The sequence below is a fragment of the Pholcus phalangioides genome, unplaced genomic scaffold (assembly GCF_987345545.1).
Source record: "Pholcus phalangioides strain wild (caught in Gottingen) unplaced genomic scaffold, Ppha-v1.0 ptg000005l_1, whole genome shotgun sequence".
Classification (NCBI taxonomy): Eukaryota; Metazoa; Arthropoda; class Arachnida; order Araneae; family Pholcidae; genus Pholcus; species Pholcus phalangioides.
In genome coordinates, this window is record NW_028301598.1 from 11,487,264 (window position 1) to 11,505,428 (window position 18,165).

The 18,165-nt window shown below is 34.6% G+C and overlaps 1 protein-coding gene across 1 annotated transcript in view; it reads left to right on the top strand.

The window, feature by feature from the left end:
* The window catches only part of LOC149086300 (protein disulfide-isomerase A5), a 68,011-nt gene extending 50,792 nt beyond the window's left edge, over positions 1-17,219 (top strand). Inside the window, exons 12-16 of the mRNA XM_089232325.1 lie at positions 298-365; positions 1,166-1,247; positions 5,850-5,862; positions 12,112-12,231; positions 15,790-17,219. Coding sequence (XP_089088451.1) covers positions 298-365; positions 1,166-1,247; positions 5,850-5,862; positions 12,112-12,208 — 260 coding nt within the window. The 3' untranslated portion in view covers positions 12,209-12,231; positions 15,790-17,219. The remainder of the gene's footprint in view (positions 1-297; positions 366-1,165; positions 1,248-5,849; positions 5,863-12,111; positions 12,232-15,789) is intronic.
* Positions 17,220-18,165: the final 946 nt, after the last annotated feature.

The window sequence follows — 18,165 nt, forward strand, 5'->3', positions numbered from 1 at the left end:
TATTTATTCTTTGTATAACATAGTCAGTTTAAACATTGCATGTAATTAATGTGTGCATTTTCAATGGGAATTTTTATATCGAAAAGCAATATTTGAGGTTTTTGACAAAGGTTTTCGACAGAGGGTTTTTGACAAACTGCCATGTGTCAAAAACCTGTCAACCCTGCTTTAGACTCATCCCATTATATAGCGTGTTCTATTTTAATTATACCCACTGGATAAGCATTGTATAGAATGCAGTATAATTTTAAAGTGAGCACATTTTATAAATGCTGGTTTTTCTTGATATCATTTCAGGGTGCGGGCACTGCAAGAACATGAAACCAGCTTATGCAGAGGCTGCAGCTAAGTTGAAAGAGCTTAATGTAAGTTATACAAAAAAAAAAAAAAAAAAAAAAAAAAAGTCTTGTGTCCATGAAATCCAATTTATTTCTTACTTAATACCTTTATATAAAATTAGTGCTATTTAATAATTAGGGCTTGGATTTTTGATGTAAAAATGAAACATCATTGCTGTTTTTTTTTTTGCTGAATTTCACATTTTTTAACCTATTAGCAACAAAGCTTCTGAGCACTCGTAACAATTGTTATAATGTAACATTTTGAATCTACCCCTCTCTCTTTGTTTTTGTAATTTCTGAATTGAGTTTACTTTCAAGGAGGTGTTGCAAATTTTGTAACACAGAAACATTAGTTAGGTTTAAAATCCTAATATATTGTCAGATATGTTTACTAGTTTTAAAATTATAACATTTTTGGTGAGACAAACCCAACGTTATCACTATTTTTATGCACGGATATGCAATATACTTATATGATATTGCTATATTTCTTGCCTATGGGAAATCCCTGTACTAGAAAAAAGTTATTCCTTTAACTGGCTATTTTCTCCTCTCTCTTATCTAGTATGAACTTACAGAAGTTCAACTGTACTAAATGTGTAGACAAACCCTTTCTAGATGGGGCACCAGAAGAAAGATTTTATGTTAAAAAAAAAACAATGCGATGCTGGAAAATTTATTTAATGAGAAGAAAAAAAGCCTGTGACAAAATTCATGGTTAAAGAGCGGGGAGGTTCGAGATCCATAATAAGAATTATATGAATTTCTTTTGTTGTTTATTCATCCATTCATTTTTAAACTTGATTTCTTTTGTATTTCATTAGATAAATGCAATTTTTGCTGCCGTTGATGCAACTGTTGAATCATCTCTGGCCACAAAATATAATGTTCAAGGATTCCCTACTTGTAAGTATATGACTTCTGTTTATTTACGCATGATTATTATTCATGTGCATTTTTTGAAAGTTTGGAAGAAATCAGCGACATTTACAGATACTACATTGACTTACAATGTAACTTTTTTTTTACACTTGACCATTGCAGTGGTTAAAACAAATGAGAAAATTAATGTTGACAGCAGGTTATGAAACGAGGAGTGAATCTTCAGTTCCCACATACTTGTGGTATGATGGTATATGGCAGCTATCCAACAGTGTTCCACTCTTTAACCAGAGTATTTGACAGCTTAAATTGACAGTAGTTGATAGAGCTTTGATTGTGTATGGTCAAAAAGTAAGAAAAGTATGATAGAGAACCTCAATGCTTTTTAATCTGATGTATCAAATCGACCATCTTGTTCTTTGTTGGTTTATTGATTAATTTTTTTATATATCTCTTTGGATTGCGGTTAGGTTACATTGTTGGATAAACCATACCACCGCTCACCTTTTATGCTCTAGAAATGGAAAAAACAGCTTTTCCCAGTCTCTCGTCATCAATGTTTAGTAAAAGAAAATTTCTCCCTACTTCCCATGGATGATGTGTTATTATTGACTACTGCACTATACATTTACTTTGTAAATATCCCTCTGAAAAATTTCTAATGATTTGGGCCATGTCGAAACGTCTCATGCACATATGTGTGGCCCTAATGAATGTATTTATGTTGCCAGAATTATATGCATGTGTGTTTTGTGTTCCAGTGTTGCTCCCATCTGTCTTCAATATTAGAAGTGAAAGTGGCAGATGCCTGAATTTTTGTGTTATGCAAGTGTTATGTTGAAAGGTTGTCTGCTCTCTCCATATGCAGATACAGGGGCAGAGGGGGGGGGGGGGCAGGCTCAAACCCACCTCAGTGAAAACTTGTATTATTGGAGGAAATAGACATTTTTCTGGATATCATGTCAAGGTGAACTCGGAAAGAAAAAGTCATCCGCTCTCCACTGGAAATTGAACTCAGGTTCTCTTGCAAATTGACCTGGAACGATGACCTCTTGTAAAAGGATCTGGGCCCGATTCCCGGCCGGTGGAGATCAGATAACTTTTTCTTCCGATTTCACCTCAGCATAATATCCAGAAGGCCTATTTCCTTGATGTATTGGGCTGAGAAAAAGCCAATTCACTCTTGTATTATTGGTATAGAGCAGAGAGGGACATTCTCCCCATCTGTTCACTATACACACCCCCCAGTGATTCACCCCATTTGTACAAGGAGTCAGTATCAGCTTATGATCTCTGCGGAGAAGCGTTCTAAATGGAAGACAAGCTCACATTTGTGCCTCAAAGTTTGAAAACTTCCGAAAATGTTAATATTGACTGAAATCTCAATATTTTTGAAAATGCTACTCAGGGAGGATGATAGTTAAGGATATGTAAATTTCACAACAAAAAATCCAAAATTTTGCAAAAAAAAAAAAAAATTTAAAAATAATAAATTTCACATTTATTCACAAAAAAAAATCAGGTCAGAAATTTTGTATTTTTTCACAAAAAATAAAAATGAAAGAAAATAATTAAAAAATATATATAAAAATAGCATATCATAGGCCCTCGGCTAGAAGGATTTTTGAGGCCCCTCCCCTTGATAATTTGAGCCAGATCTCATTTTCATGAGGCCCCTCTGCCCTTTAGGTTTCTGGGCTGTGCTCGGTCAGACCCATGCATTAAGATGACACTGGTTGGATGTAATGTAAAGCCAATTTATTTTAACTCTTTTCTGTTGCTGTGTCTTCAGCAGAATACTATGCCATTCATCAATTCCAACATACAGTATAGTCCCGTTTATCCGACTTCTGTATTATCTGATGTCCCACCTCAAAAAAAAAAAAAAAAAAAAAAAAAAAAAATGATGAAGCACCAACTGTTGAGGTTTCAGAGTTTCACATAACGATGGAGTTCAGGCTCTAGAAACTTCAATTAAATACATTGAGCAACAAGAAGCTACAGGAAACGACGTAATGATGCTGCAAAGATGACGTGATTTGGCAGTGAAGAAATAGCACTTGTGTGGAAAGTAGACTATGATTACAGTTTTTTTTAAATCATCACAGCACTGAACTTTTTTAGGTACTGTATTTAACTTCAAAATATTAAACTTAGTAGTAATCAAGTTCATTTTCTCACTTAACTTTTTCTGTTGTTTTGCTGTAAACATAATTATTAGGCTCGTAATGTGCAAAATTATAACATAGTTTGACGTTTAATAGTCTTTTCCTTAAGACCTACGTATTATCCGGCGCTCTGCCGGCCCGTTTATGTCGGATAAGCGAGACTCTACTGTACTCATTTGTCAATTTTTTTTCCGTAAAAATGCCCTTGAAATTTGAGCCCAAAAGATTTCAAATCTACTAACTTAGTCCACAAAACATGTGCAAATGGAAAGTTTGATCCTTTCAAATTGTGTCGATTAGCATAATTTTCCTACAGCACTCGGAAACTAAAGTCAACTGAACCATTTATACTATTAGGAACTATTTTATGAGCTAGAATTTCATTGTCAAAACTTATTTTTAAGAAACTTATGCTGGGAGCAATCGTCTTCATATTTATTGAGAAAAGCAGCAATATATGATATTTGCTCAGATGAATGACACCTTTGAACCACGAATTCTGCCTGGTTACTATAGGTGTCGGGAAGAATTATGCTGCCTGTAATAGCCTACTTATACAGTGATACTTTTATTTTTGGTAGCTTAAATACGCAACGCACTGCTCATTTTTCTTGAGTGCAAAAAAAGTTATCTTCGTCATGGCCACAACAGAATTAAATTCTTTAATTAATGCATCACCCACAAGATTCACTTTATGCGCCCAGCACTGGTAGTGCATGTCTAGTTCAGCAGCATCATTAATAGTGCAAAATGTTGCCACCACGAAATGTTTTTAATAATTTGAAGCACAAAGCCATGTAACCAGGGCTGCAACTAGATGTTTGGTCACCTGGGACAAGTGCACATTTTGGCGCCCCTTGTAATGTTGAAGGCGAGGTGTGAGAATAAAATTTGCGCCCCCTCTGGTCCAGCGCCTGGGGCATGAGACCTGTCTGCTCTCCCCTAGTTGTGACCCTGCATGTAACGCGCTGAGTCTGATACTAGATCCTTTATTTTCAAATTTTGTTTCGTATTCTTTTAAGATGTCAATTATAGCTTGGAAACACAAGGAAGAATTAACGACGAAATTTAAACTATCAAGATTTTGCAGAAAAGTAGTAAAAATTCAAATTTTTTCATTTGTCCGAATTTTATTTTTCATTTGGCAAATTTCACATTTATCACATTTATTTTGTGAATTTTTATTATAGCAGTTATTTCGTAAATACAAAATATACGTATCCCTAATGATAGTTAATAGAGTTTCCGCTCCAAACTGTTATGAAACATTTGAGTTTGAAAAAAAACTAGAAATTCTGATCAATATTTCTAGCTTAGGAGAATTCACAAGAAAGATATGATGCAAAATCTTGTAGAAATATATAAAGTAGTTCTCAAAATGCTATTTACGAATGTATTTTACTCTTTAAAACATTTTTTTTTTAACATGAAGTAGTCATATTTTACTCATTTGAAGAAATATTGTTTATGAGAGTGAAAATAAATTCTGAATTCTAATGATTTCATATCCTTAACTACAGTAGGACCCTGATTATCTGTGTTAATGTGTACTACTTCACCTAACACCAACTCTGGTCATATCGCTATATTGTAATTTACTGCCATTAATGAGATGGGTTGGAAATGAAGGCGTTGTCTATCAGCAGTCGCCTCAAGTTCGTTAGGGAAAATATCTCATCTATATTCCTCCCTCGCATTCGAAACCGGGATCGGGGGTGTGGTGTGGGCGGGGTGCATGTGTGGTGTAGTAGTAGTAGGTAGGGCCTCCAAAAAATGGCTCGGGGATCCATGATGTCCTTAAGTCAGCCACCTTACCTTGTTGGGCAATTTGCCTGTTGTGGCGTTGTATTTGTATTTGTATTTAAAATACCAATGTTGTCAAATCGTAAATTTTCCTTTGGGTGTGTGGTAAAAACCCCTGGTATACACACTGCAGTTTAGTGATACAAACAAAATGTTAGCACACCATTTTACTGCACCTATATCATACTTTTAAAAAAAATCTAATTTATGAAAAATAACATGGATAGTCTGAAACTTTAATTGATGTTCAGATAATCAAGGTCCTACTGTAACTACCTTGATAACATGAGTGAAGTGAACTAAAGTTATTTTTTAAAATCATGTGAAAACAGTCAAATCAAATCAAATTGTGTCTGTTTCAGCATGAGCAGGTGTAAGTATAGATTGGTATGCATAGTTCAGAATGAAATACTGATAGAAAGAGAAATATTACACTTTGATAGACTTCTTGCTGCAAATTTTTTTATGTTCATGAATGACATTACTATGCCCTATTGAAGAGGGTTTCATCGTAATATTTTGAAAATTCAATTTTGATTAATTGAACTAAGTTTAAAAATTTAATATTTCTGTGTTTATAGTTTTATTTGGCATGCTTTTTATGTGAAATTTGTTATTTTATTTACTAATGCTTTGTTTTTACCTCTCTTTTCAGTAAAATACTTCAGGTAAGTACGTTATCCATCTTTTTTCCCTAATTATAACTTGGTGTAGAACTGTTTTTCCTCACAAGATGGAGATCAACCTAGTAATCTATATCTATCTATCTATATATATATATATATTTTTTTTTAATTTAGTAATTCAAAACAGCACACATAAATACATGAATACAAAATACAAAATAAAATAAAGACAACAGAACAAAAGACAAAACATACACTATGCAGCTCTTAGGGACCCATTTGGTCCGTCCTAGAGCTTAATAAATATTATATATAATAAACGGCACGCTCGATTTATATTTATTTCATTTTATTCATTTTTTTAAAAATTATAGATATTTCAAATTTTTCCTTGGTTACCTATTTATATTTTCAATAAACCTTTCAAAATTCGTTATAGAGTTTGAGAATGTGAAAATTTCTTTCTTGAGATGTTTATTTATTCTAAGGTCTGATAATTTTTTTCCGAATTTGTTACAAATAGTTGGTCCCAGGTAATTTATACTTTACGAATGTAAAGTATACAGTCGACACTTATTACAACAAATTCACAGTATAGTGATCATTCCATTACAACAACCAGTAGGATGAGTTCAAAATGTTTTCATATAATAACTATCGACCCTATCTCCCCCCAAATCCGCCAGCATGACGAGAAACAGTGAGGAGACCAGAATGTCTAATCACTGATTCCGGGTAATTCTTAAATATCTGGATTTTAAGAAGCATTTAAATTGGCTGATTTGTCTTTTGTATACTCTCTGCATTTTAGTATAATTTCTGTATGACAAACTAGTACGTAGTTCTAGCTTTGTATTTGTTTTTGCTACTACACATCTTGATTTATTAAAAATGTCGGATACTGAGCATATTTTTCTTGTGTATATTAGGTGAGCTTAATAGAGACATAAAAGAAAAATTGCTTCGTATGCATTCGTTGATCATGTGGGATCACTATCACACATATCATTCTTTGATTTGTAAAATTTGGATAAGCATAGTGAAAAATGAAAGTAAAATGAAAAAATTTAATTCAATTTAAAAAGATCGAAAAAAAATCTAATTTATAAAAAAATATATATATTAGTGACAGCATGTTTCTGTAATCTCTAAGCATTCATCTAATTTTAGGCACCAATACTGATTTGGCACTTGGGATTTGTCACGCCCTGCCTTTGTCTAATGTAAATGTTCATTGCCCAATGTCAATTCCGTGTTTATTATTTTTCTGTCAATTTTTTAAAGTTATTTTTGGGTTTTTTGTGATTGTATTATTATGGCCATTCTAAAAATAATATTAATTTAAAAAAATTTTAAAAATATTTGCTCATCTACACCAACAAATCCAAGGGATTTTGTCATTTCTATTATGTCATACCTCGAATTTGCAAGCCCATTTTCAGAACTAAAATCAAACTACAGACCAAATTTTTCGGGTCACAATTTGTAAAACCAACTTTTCAAAATTGTGTAGAGCAAGTCCTCAAGGTTTCCCCAACACTAGTCGTTAGCACCTTCAGGAGTATTGGTAAGAGTCAAATTTTGCAGAATGCAAGGAGTCAAATTTTCTGGAGTCTTGGGTTGTATTTAAGCCCTTGAGTAGCTTGGCATACACTATTCTTTTCTGATTAGTTGGATGATGTTATGGCTGGCAGCAAATTATGAAGTATTGGCCAAACCACTTGAGGGCATAAATGCAACCTGAGACTCCGGAAAACTTGACTTTTGTTCCAGTTTCAGTAATTCTTGTGAAGATGCCAACCACTATTGTTTTTACGAATGTCTAGGACTTACTCAAATAGACGACAGTCTTTGAACCAAAGTAGACAATTTTCATCAAATGATGGCCACGAAAACCCTATCAACTGCATCACACCATCATCATCATCAACCATTTTCAATCCACTGCTGGATGAGAAGGTCTCCTCTAAATTTTTTCATTTTGCTCTGTCTGATGCTTTAGCCATCCAGTTGACTCCAGCCACTTTTCTGGTCTCGTTGATTCATCTTGCGTGGGGACGTCACCCAGCACTGGACGTTTAACACCAGGGGGTACCATTCTAAAATACTTGTGGTCCATCTGTTGTCCTGTCTTCTTGCAATATGTCCAGCCCATTTCCATTTTAAACGTTTAATTCATTTCATGATATCGTATACCTTTGTTTGGTTCCTTATCCAAGTGATTCATTTTCCATCTCTCCTTGTGATGCCTAGCATACATCTTTCCACGCTCCTTTGTGTTGTTTGTAGCTTTTGTATCGTCTTGCTTGTGAGTGTCTATGTTTCAGCTCCATAAGTGAGTGCTGGTAGCACACACTGGTTAAACACTTTTATTTCAGGCATAATGGCATGTAGCTCTTCAGAATTACATAGTTTTTGCCAAAAGTGCTCCATCCAATCCTGATCCTTTGGTTTATTTCATTAATGATTCCGTTGTCCATGGTAATTTCTTGTCCCAGATATACATAGCTTTCTACTTCTATCTCTGTGTTGTTGAGCAAGATTTTCCTCTTCAATGCAAAGGGGTTGAACATAACTTTTGTCTTTTGCAGATTCATTTTTAAATCCCCTCGAATACTTGCCTTTGCAAGTTCTTGTATTATTTCTTCTAGTTCATCTGGATTACTGCTGATAACAATGTCGTCTGCAAAACACAAATGGTTGAGAAATTCTCCATTTATTTTAATTCCTTTCTCATTCCAATCCAGTTTTCTGAATACTTCTAAAACAGCAGTAAAGAGTTTTGGTGAGATATTATCACCCTGTCTGACTCCTTTTCGAAGTTTAGTCTTTGCTTTTCCTTTATCCAAATGAATCGTTTCAGTTGCTTTGTCATATATTTTCTTGATGATATTAATGTAAGTCTTCTCTATCCAAGTTACATCTAGAGCTTTAACAACAGCAGATGTGAAGACAGAGTCAAACACTTTCTCAAAATCAATGAAGGCCATACACAACGGTAATTTGTATTCCTTGTGTCTCTCTATAAGTTCCCTGATTGTTTGGATGTGATCCATTGTACTAAATCCACTTCAAAATCCTGCGTGTTCTTTTGGTTGAGCTTCATCCAATTTGGATTCAAGCTTATATGTCAGCAGTTTGGTGAATATTTTATAAATTACTGATAAGAGACTGATTGGTCGATAACTCTTGATATCCTCTTTTTCACCCTTTTTTGTAAAGAAGGACCATCATTGCATTATTCCAATGTTCAGGCACATCCAATTTTGTGAACAAAGCAGCTAGCATACTGGCAAATTCTTCTCCTGCTTCTTTAATAATATCTATTGAAATCCCATCTTCACCTGGGCATTTCCTTTTTTTCATACATCTTACAGCCTTATGGACTTTTTCTTTCAGCACAGGTGCTACTTGTACAAATTCTAATCCATTTTATTTTTTCCCTGCTCCCTTCTGTCCTAATCTTGTTCTTCATGTTTGTATAGAGAATTATAAAATTCCTCAACAGTACCAATAATTTCATTTCTATCTTTTGTGATGGTTCCATCTTTCCTTTTTAGTACAAAAATTTCCTTTCTTTCAACACACAATTTTTGTTTTGCTGATTTTAAGTTCCTAGTATCTTCTAGTGCTTTCTTTAAAATATTGCAATTAAACTTCCTGACATCTTCTGTAATCTGCTTTAGTACTGTCTTACAAAGTTCTGCATTTTCCACTTTTGATTTAAGGTCATTCTTCTTAATCTGAAACTCTCTCCAGTATTTCATAAGTTTTTTTGTTTCCTCTGTTATTTTCTTCACTGGTTTTATTTCTTTTTCTCCAGCGACTTCTTTTGCTATGTCTTGTAGGGTAGGGGTTAAAGTTCTGTTCATTGTGGTGATATCTTGTCCATCTTCAGTGGTGTTATATAAATCATATCGGTTCTTCATCTCTAACTGGAATTTATATCAGTGTTATACAAATACAACGCCACAACAGGCAAAATGCCCAACAAGGTAGCTGAGAAAAAGATGCCCATAAAAATATGGATGTCATATATTTCAAAAATGCAGCAACCCAATTAAAAATGCAATTAACAAAAATTATAAACAATATATGCACATAATAAAATATTATACAATGCCCATAAAGAATACTTATGATTGTCTTATTCTAAGTATGGATAGAGCTTCCGGATTTACCCCAACAAGTTTATCATATTTCTTTTTAAACACGTCAATTGTGTTACAATATACTACCTCCGGGGGTAAGCTATTCCATTTATTAACAACTCTATTAGAGAAAAATTCCCTGCGACACCATAACCTTGCATTGTCCCTCACCAATCGATACTGGTGTCCCCTTGTAAAAGCAGTCGATTGGCGGTGTACTGAAAGTTCATGGTCCATCCTATCCATCCCATTGAAAATTTTGACCACTTCGATCATATCTCCTCAACACCTACGTTCATCCAATGTAAACATATTCAAAAAATGAAGTCTCTCTTCATAACTCAAGCCCTGTGTGCCAATACGGACACGTGTAACTCTTCTCTGCACCCCTTCAACCAAGTCTATGTCCCGCTGTAGGTATGGTCTCCAAAACCTTACAGCATACTCCAGTCTAGGACGAACTAAGCCTCGAAAAAGCGGAAGAATGACTTTAGAAGAATGTTCTTGAAGCTTTGCCATATCAATGACAGTTTTTGTTTTTTTATAAGTTTTGCTCTTTTCCATTCTAGTGTTAAGCATTATATTCTACATCTCACTAATCGATGATCACTTATTGTATTGAATTTGTTGAGAACACTGCAGTCTTGGATCATATGCTTCTTATTAGATAGGATGTAGTCAATCTCACTTGTTGTTCCAGTTGGGCTTCTCCAGGTCCACTTTGGGGTTTTTTCTTAAAAAACGAATTCATGATGTATAGCTGTTTGCTCTCTGCAAATTCGATGAGTCTGTTTCCTCTGTCGTTTTGTACGCTGTAACCATGATTTCCACATCATTGAGTTAGATAGTACATCTGATACAGTTCCAATGTTGGTTATGCTAATACCAAGCAGATTCCGGATACAGATTATAAAGGTCTATGCACCAACAACAAGCTATTCTGAGGAAGAAGTAGAAGACTTTTATGAAGAACTAGCTTACCCGTTGCTGCGATTTCGAAAGAAAGGAAATTCAAGAAAATAAAGAAAGGGAAAAAAATTTAAAAAAAAAAAAGATGCCAGAAACCGCAGGAGTGTACTCAACAACTTCCCAAAGTTTCATGGCGATTGGATTACCCATCGCGCGTTGCTGCGATCTCAGAAGAAAGGAAATTCAAGGAAATGAAGGAAAGGAAAAAAAAAGTTTTTTAAAAAAAAAACTATGTTAGAAACTTTCGCGGGAGTGTACTCAACAACGTGTGTACCCAAAGTTTCATGGCGATTGGATGAATGGCGTAGTAATGCATAAAGAACTAACAGACAGACATATTCGTTTTTATATATATAGATTAAACAAGATGCATAGTAAAGGAAACCATCATATCAAAATAGTAATGCTGGGCTTTAATGCCAGAATTGGAGAGAGAAGAAATGGTGAAAGGTCAGTTGGAAGTCATGGTTGCTTCACACTATAATAGTTTTTACATTAAGAGCAGAGAGAGATTTTCATGTTTAATCCTTGAGAATGCTCGTCGAGAACAAAACATCAGATAAGAGGCTGTATTTCATTCCTCTCTCATAAAGACACAAAATTCATAAACACTTTATTTTTAGGGGGGGGGGGGGGAGATCTAAAGCTTGAATTACCACTTCGGACCAGAAATCAGAAAATCTTTGTGCATTCATTTCTCCAGGATGTGTAAATATAAGTATGATATCGGTGCACACTTGCATAGGAATTGCTTTAATATTTTCCTTTTTTTTGGGGAAAAACAACAAAATCCTCACCAACACTTTGTTTAAAAAAAATGAGATGACTCATCTAAAAAGTCATTATCGTAATGGTTTAACAAATAAAAATGGCAATTAATTAAAATTTTCCTCAACACCTGTAGGGCATCTGCATGGGCAAAATAAGGACTCAACGAATCTTATAATTTTTACATGCTAAAAAACATACTGAATCAATATACGCTGATGTAAAATTTTGCTAGCCAATACTATTCAATTATTCTGTGGTAAAAACACATGCAAATGATGTTTGAAAATTGACCACCATATTTTTGAGGATTAACTGTATGTAGTTCATGTAACATGTGATTCAAGGTGAAAACATTATTGTATCTTTCTTCTATGCTGTGGTTGTTATTATTCTCTCTCAGGAAAGGAAAGTTTGTAGCAGATTACAATAGGCCACGTACAGTGACTGATTTGATCTCATTTGTGGAAAGCCCTCCTTCGAGTAAGGAGGAATTATGAGGATATTGGCATGCACAATTATGGTAAGAAATATGTTTTTCACCATCTCTTTAAACACAATTTCTTCCAGTGTTGAAGGGGAATTTTTATGAGGGTTATTGTAACACATGTTTAGATTTGAGTTCTAGTTCAAACAGCCTGGAAACTTGACACTTGATTTGATGCACAGCAAAACACGCATTATTTGAATTGGGAAATTATGTTAAATGGGTTGGGGCAATTTCGAACTAACTAGAATGATAGATAGGGGTCATTGTGACTACAATGAAGAAAAATTCAACCTAAATGATTTTTATCACAGAAATTTTTCAAAATATATTCAGTTTTTTTGTCATATTTTTGTGATAAACACCTTTTCATTCAAAGTTTTTTTTTTGGAATTTGAGACAAAATGGCTTATTGTATGATAACATGTTGTTGATTTTGATACGTCGATAAGGATTTTGATTGCTATTCTTTGAGCTCTTGTAATTTGTTACTTAATTTTCACTTGATAGTTCATTGACAAGGTTTGAAATATAATATTGTCGAGCAATTTGCGAAGAGATTGCGTGTGCAGAATAAAGAATTCTGAATAACCACAAAATTCTGACCATTGTAAAGTACATACATCAGACAGCTTTTTGATGGCGATCGTATTGGGCACTGAATGAATTCATTTTGTCGATAACATCAATTGCACTCATTAGGAGAATGATAAAATTTCATCATTTCTGACAGAAATTTCCTTTGTCCATGATTTCACTTTTGTGTGTGCAGGGTGTACTCAAGACCTAGATTTGCTCTGCTTACCAACTGTATATAGTAAAAGTGATTTAGTCATTCGCCACCAACCTTTAATGAGATGAGTTCATTGTTGTAATTCGGTGGAGGTTTTGTGTGTTTTGGTAACAACGATGAATATTCTAACATCACTAACAAAGTCTGTATCAATGCAAATGAATTTTTAATTTTTCTGTTTCTTCAAATATGGGGTTTGACATCATGATTTCAAAATTAGCAGTAAGAATTTCAGTATTTTTCCCCCAGAATTTTCATCATTTACTGAATGAATGAGAATCATGGTTTTTAACATGGCAGCAATTTTTAATCATTTTTGATGCTCTCATCAGTTGAAGAGTAAATTAACGAATTTTAAGCAAAAAGAGGGTAGTAGCTCGAGAGTGAGGGTGAAGGCATTATTTGTTTTCTCAGTCGAAAGAGTGATATGTGGTAAAGTTATGGTTCTCCACAGGGTCCACCTAGTACTGCTAAACTGCACATGCACCTAGTCCATTTCCCTCTGTGGAACTTCTAACAAATTGGTACATCTTGAAGTGTACGTGTTGTGAACCTATAATGTGTAGTTTGTTTCTATGTAATGCTTTCTATAGTATTGCCATATATTATCTGTCTTTTGAACTATGAGTGAAGTGCAACAGGGCCTCCAAGGCTGGGATCTTTGTTGGGCTCCTCCATGTTTTTAATTTATACTGTGAAGAAATAAAAGTGACAAGAATCGTCCTAGGCTAGAGCCTTGTCAGCCCTGCCCTTGTAGGGACCAGGGATAAAATCTTGAGAAAAGATGTTTTTCTTAATGTGACATTGTTCCAGCAAATGCAACACAAGAACAAGCATAAAGATCTATAGAAATGCTAAATGATACAGATAACATACAACAATGAGCCTCTTCAAAAGTGCCTTCTAAATGGTACAAAACAAGTACTGAAAAAATGCAAACACCAGTAGAGGAGCATCCATTTCAGCATGTTTAGCTATCATATTAGTGCAATATTTCTATAGCAGCCATTTTGCCATCCATAGCAGAAAGGCATGACGAAAAAGCCATAGGCCTTACAAGGAGAATTAGGGCAACGCTCAACACCAAGCGAGATAGCAGATGACAATCCGCATCAGAAAAGGTAGTGCGTGACTAGTGGCATATCACAAAGATCATGAGAAGATGTGACTTTCCTGAACCAGCTGGCGACATGCAGATTGTAGTAGTTATTTTAACGGGATACTCTCTGCCGGACGGATAGATGGGCGACTCACCATGAGCTGATCAGGAGAGCATACTTGCTTTAATAGTTGAGCTGCGTACGAATGTGATACAATCACCACATCTCCGGGTATTTACTCCTTAAAAGGGAAGTGTGGCATGATCCAACTCCAGGCACCGACCATCTCAGAAAATGCATATGAAAACATGGTCAATTGAAAAATAGCAAAACAAATTTGCATAACAAAACAATGACATTGGATTTTGTAGAAACTTTGGCACTGTTAAGTGCCAACAACAACAACAACAATTAAAATGGCAATGTGATCAGGGTCGCCCACTTCATAGTCTTACACGACCACCATTGTGGCAACGATAGGGTTGGTTTTCTATGGTTCCCAACTTTGAGGCGCAAATGCAAGCCGATTTCCCCATTAAAAAGTCTTGCCACAGAGAAAACAGACCTACAATGATATAATTATTCAATCATTACACTTCACTCATAGTTGAAAAAATTGATGGCAGATGGCAGCACTACACATAACAAGCATTACACAGAAACAAACATTTAGTTAGATTCAGTACATGTACACGCACATTCCAACATGTACCAATTCGTTAGAAGTTCCACAAAGGAATATGGACGAGATGCATGTGTGGTTTAGTAGTAGTATGGATAGTGAAAATATAACTACTTATAAACGTGTGTAAAAAAGGTAAGAAACATATATTTGACAACTTGTATATAAAAAATGACTAGTGTAGGACTCTTTCCACCAGGGGTCTATGGGTATGTTACACCGTTGTTCTAGGTAAAACTTGTTTTACCACTCAACTGAGAAACTTAGAACATTTTATACTTCAGGAATTACATTGTAAATACAGTGAACATTTTTTCCACTGAAATTTTATAGCTTTGCATTAAACTCTGAAGCTCAGATAACTTAATCTTTAATAATAGTAATTGCCCCTCATAATACCAGTTAAAATGTCCTCGCATTGGATGGATTGGTCTCGCAACTTGAACCACAGAAATGCCGTATGCCTCCAGGGGCGGGACAGCTTACTATAACTGCATTTCAGAAATTCAAAAGAACTAAGGCATAGTCTCCCAAACTTTTTGTTCCATCGCCCCCTTCATCAGAAATTTTTTCCTCTCATCGCCCCCCAACTCAAGTAAACCCACAGGATCCAATGTTAAATCAGTAGGTTCTATTGCCTCCTTGGACCATTCCATCGCCCACTTCGGGAAACACTGCACTAAAGAGATTAGAAAAGTCATCAAATTTCAATAACCTGAGTTAAACCCTTCGAACATAATGGCATGTCAAAGTAGCTTATCAATCAAAATGACATCTTCCGTCGTTCTAGTGTTAACATATTAATTTCAATCAAATGTGTAATTTCAAATGTTGGCGACAATTTCTTCAACATTAAGGACAAAATCATCTTTAAAAAAAAAACGGTGCTAGTTAACAGAGTTCCAGATTAAATAGGTAAGGTTCGGATAATTGAGGTTTTACTGTATTGTATGCATCATCAATGCTTATAGTTATTGTCCATTATGAATATTAGATTCTCAGTATTTTCTCTTTTGCAGACACATCAGCAATAGAGCTTCACACAAGTACGTCTCTTGGAAATTAATGGGGAAAATATGTGTAAATTGATTCTGTTATCGATACATAAATATTGTTGCGTCACATGTTACTATATATATATGTATATGAGCCATTCCATGAAATTTTTTGTCTGACATTCTTGTTACAGTTTGCGTTGTATTTTTTACAATTTCTTGTGGTGTGTGGGTTTGCAGAATTATATTCTTATGTATGTACAAACTATATGTTGAAGTAATTGAAACCATAATTTTTTTTATATTACCATAAAACATTTAAATCATATTTTTTTTTATTTCCTGCTTGCAATCCGCAAATTGCAACAACAATAACAACAACAAACATCTGAATTTCTTGATGCAGCTTATCCAGTTTTTCTTCTTCCTGAGGTTGGAATCAAAATAAACACACAGTAGGACCCTGGTTATCTGAGCTAATATGGACCAGTCCTAAATCATATAAGTAAAACATTTGATAATTTAGACCTTACAGAATTTTGGCATTAAACGAAATAAAGAGGCACGCTAATTGCAGAAATTACTTACAAAAAGGTTATTTTTAATTGTAATTTTTTAGACAATGACAAATGAATATACTTTAAAATTACATGGAATACTGCAACATGTGGCTTATAATATTTCATTTTGTAGATTATTCAGATTACTTTTACAAAGAGTGTTTATATGTCTTTTGTTATTGTTAGCACTCTTAAATGCTTCAGGGAGCACCACAGTGCTCATGAGGAATAGGTTTAAGATGTTTGTCCAGTCAAGAGTAATTTGAACTTATTTGTGAAGAGAAAGAATTGTGTAGCAGCTAAAACATTAATTTATTGACATTTGTATAACACGATGCAAAACATTAAGAACAATTAAAGTTAAACAGACATTACTTCATGACCAGTGCCCTGGTATTGAACAGAACAAAGGCAGAACTGAAGTGTGTTTCAGCACAGGAAGATCTTCACTATATATATATAAAGGATTAGGATGTCTCAATGACGTCAGCATGTCAGATTGATGACACTAGCATTCAATTTGTGTATTTGTTCATAACAACTTATTCCTCTAATCGACCTCCTGCATCTGTAGTTTCTACCACCCCTAGATTCATTTCATTGCCCTCCTAAAGGGTGATATCGCCTATTTGGGGGAAATGCAGTCTATAACTCATGGAGCTCTCTCATTCTATGAACAAGTTTGTCATGATGCTAGGCATATAGCATACCATTTTACTGAACCTAATTTTTAAAATGAGTTTATGAAAAATACCTCGGATAACTAGAAACTTAGTTAGTCAAGGCTCGGACAATTGGGGTTCTACTATATTAAAAATCCATTAAAATAATGTATTCTTTTCCAAGACATCAGATGGCATATTACTGTAAATAGAAGGATCAACATTTAGAGAGAAAAAAAAACTTGACCAACACCCTTTCTATTTCTTAGGAATTCATTAGTATTACAGTGGAACCTCTCATAACAGACACTCCTTGTTAGCAGATCCCTTTAGTTAAGAGACACTTTTGAAGCCCAGTGGAGTAGGGTTTCATTGCACTGTGGAGCTTGCTTATAACAAAATTTTTATGAAGAATCAGTTTTCAATTTCTTTCCCATCTTAGGGAACCTGTAATATCAAAATAATGTTAAAAATATAATATTGCTTAAAAGGAATTGTGCTATGTTTATGAATATCAGATGTAACCAAGTAGTTTTGGCAAGAATAGAACATTTTTCAGGAAGCAAGATCCATAAAATAATAAGTTATTTTTCAGAAACAAAGTCTGAATGAGAAGTATTGCTCTAATGTTCAAGGAAGGCAATGGGCATCTGTTCTGTCAGTGCCATACATTTATAACTAGGTGGCAATCTCTCCCGTCGGTTCTGTTCATTTTCGGAAATTAAGAGGTAACTGCAGTTTCGTTTATGTCATCATTTTTCAGTTTTATGAACCCCAAGACTATCCAGAGTAGGCTAATGGAAAACCGTTTTAAAGCACTGAACAGGCACACATTGTTATTGACAACTTGTCTAATTTTCATTTTAATTATAATTCACTAGCTATACGTACCCAGCACTGTCCAGATTTTCTTCAATTACTGGAATGATTGAAAAAGTGGCAAACCATTATAAAGGAATGAACTATTATATATACTGGCAGCATCAAAGAAGTGACAAACCATTGTAAAGGCATATATTCATGTCTGAAAAACATTGTTAGGGAACCACGGTAACCATTCCAAAAGTGATTGTTGACGTCCAGAAACCAATGTTGTCCGACGATTTTTCGCACATTTCAAACATCTGCCCACCTCTCTGACCATCTTTTAAAGTAGCCTATCTATTGGCGGAGAGGGG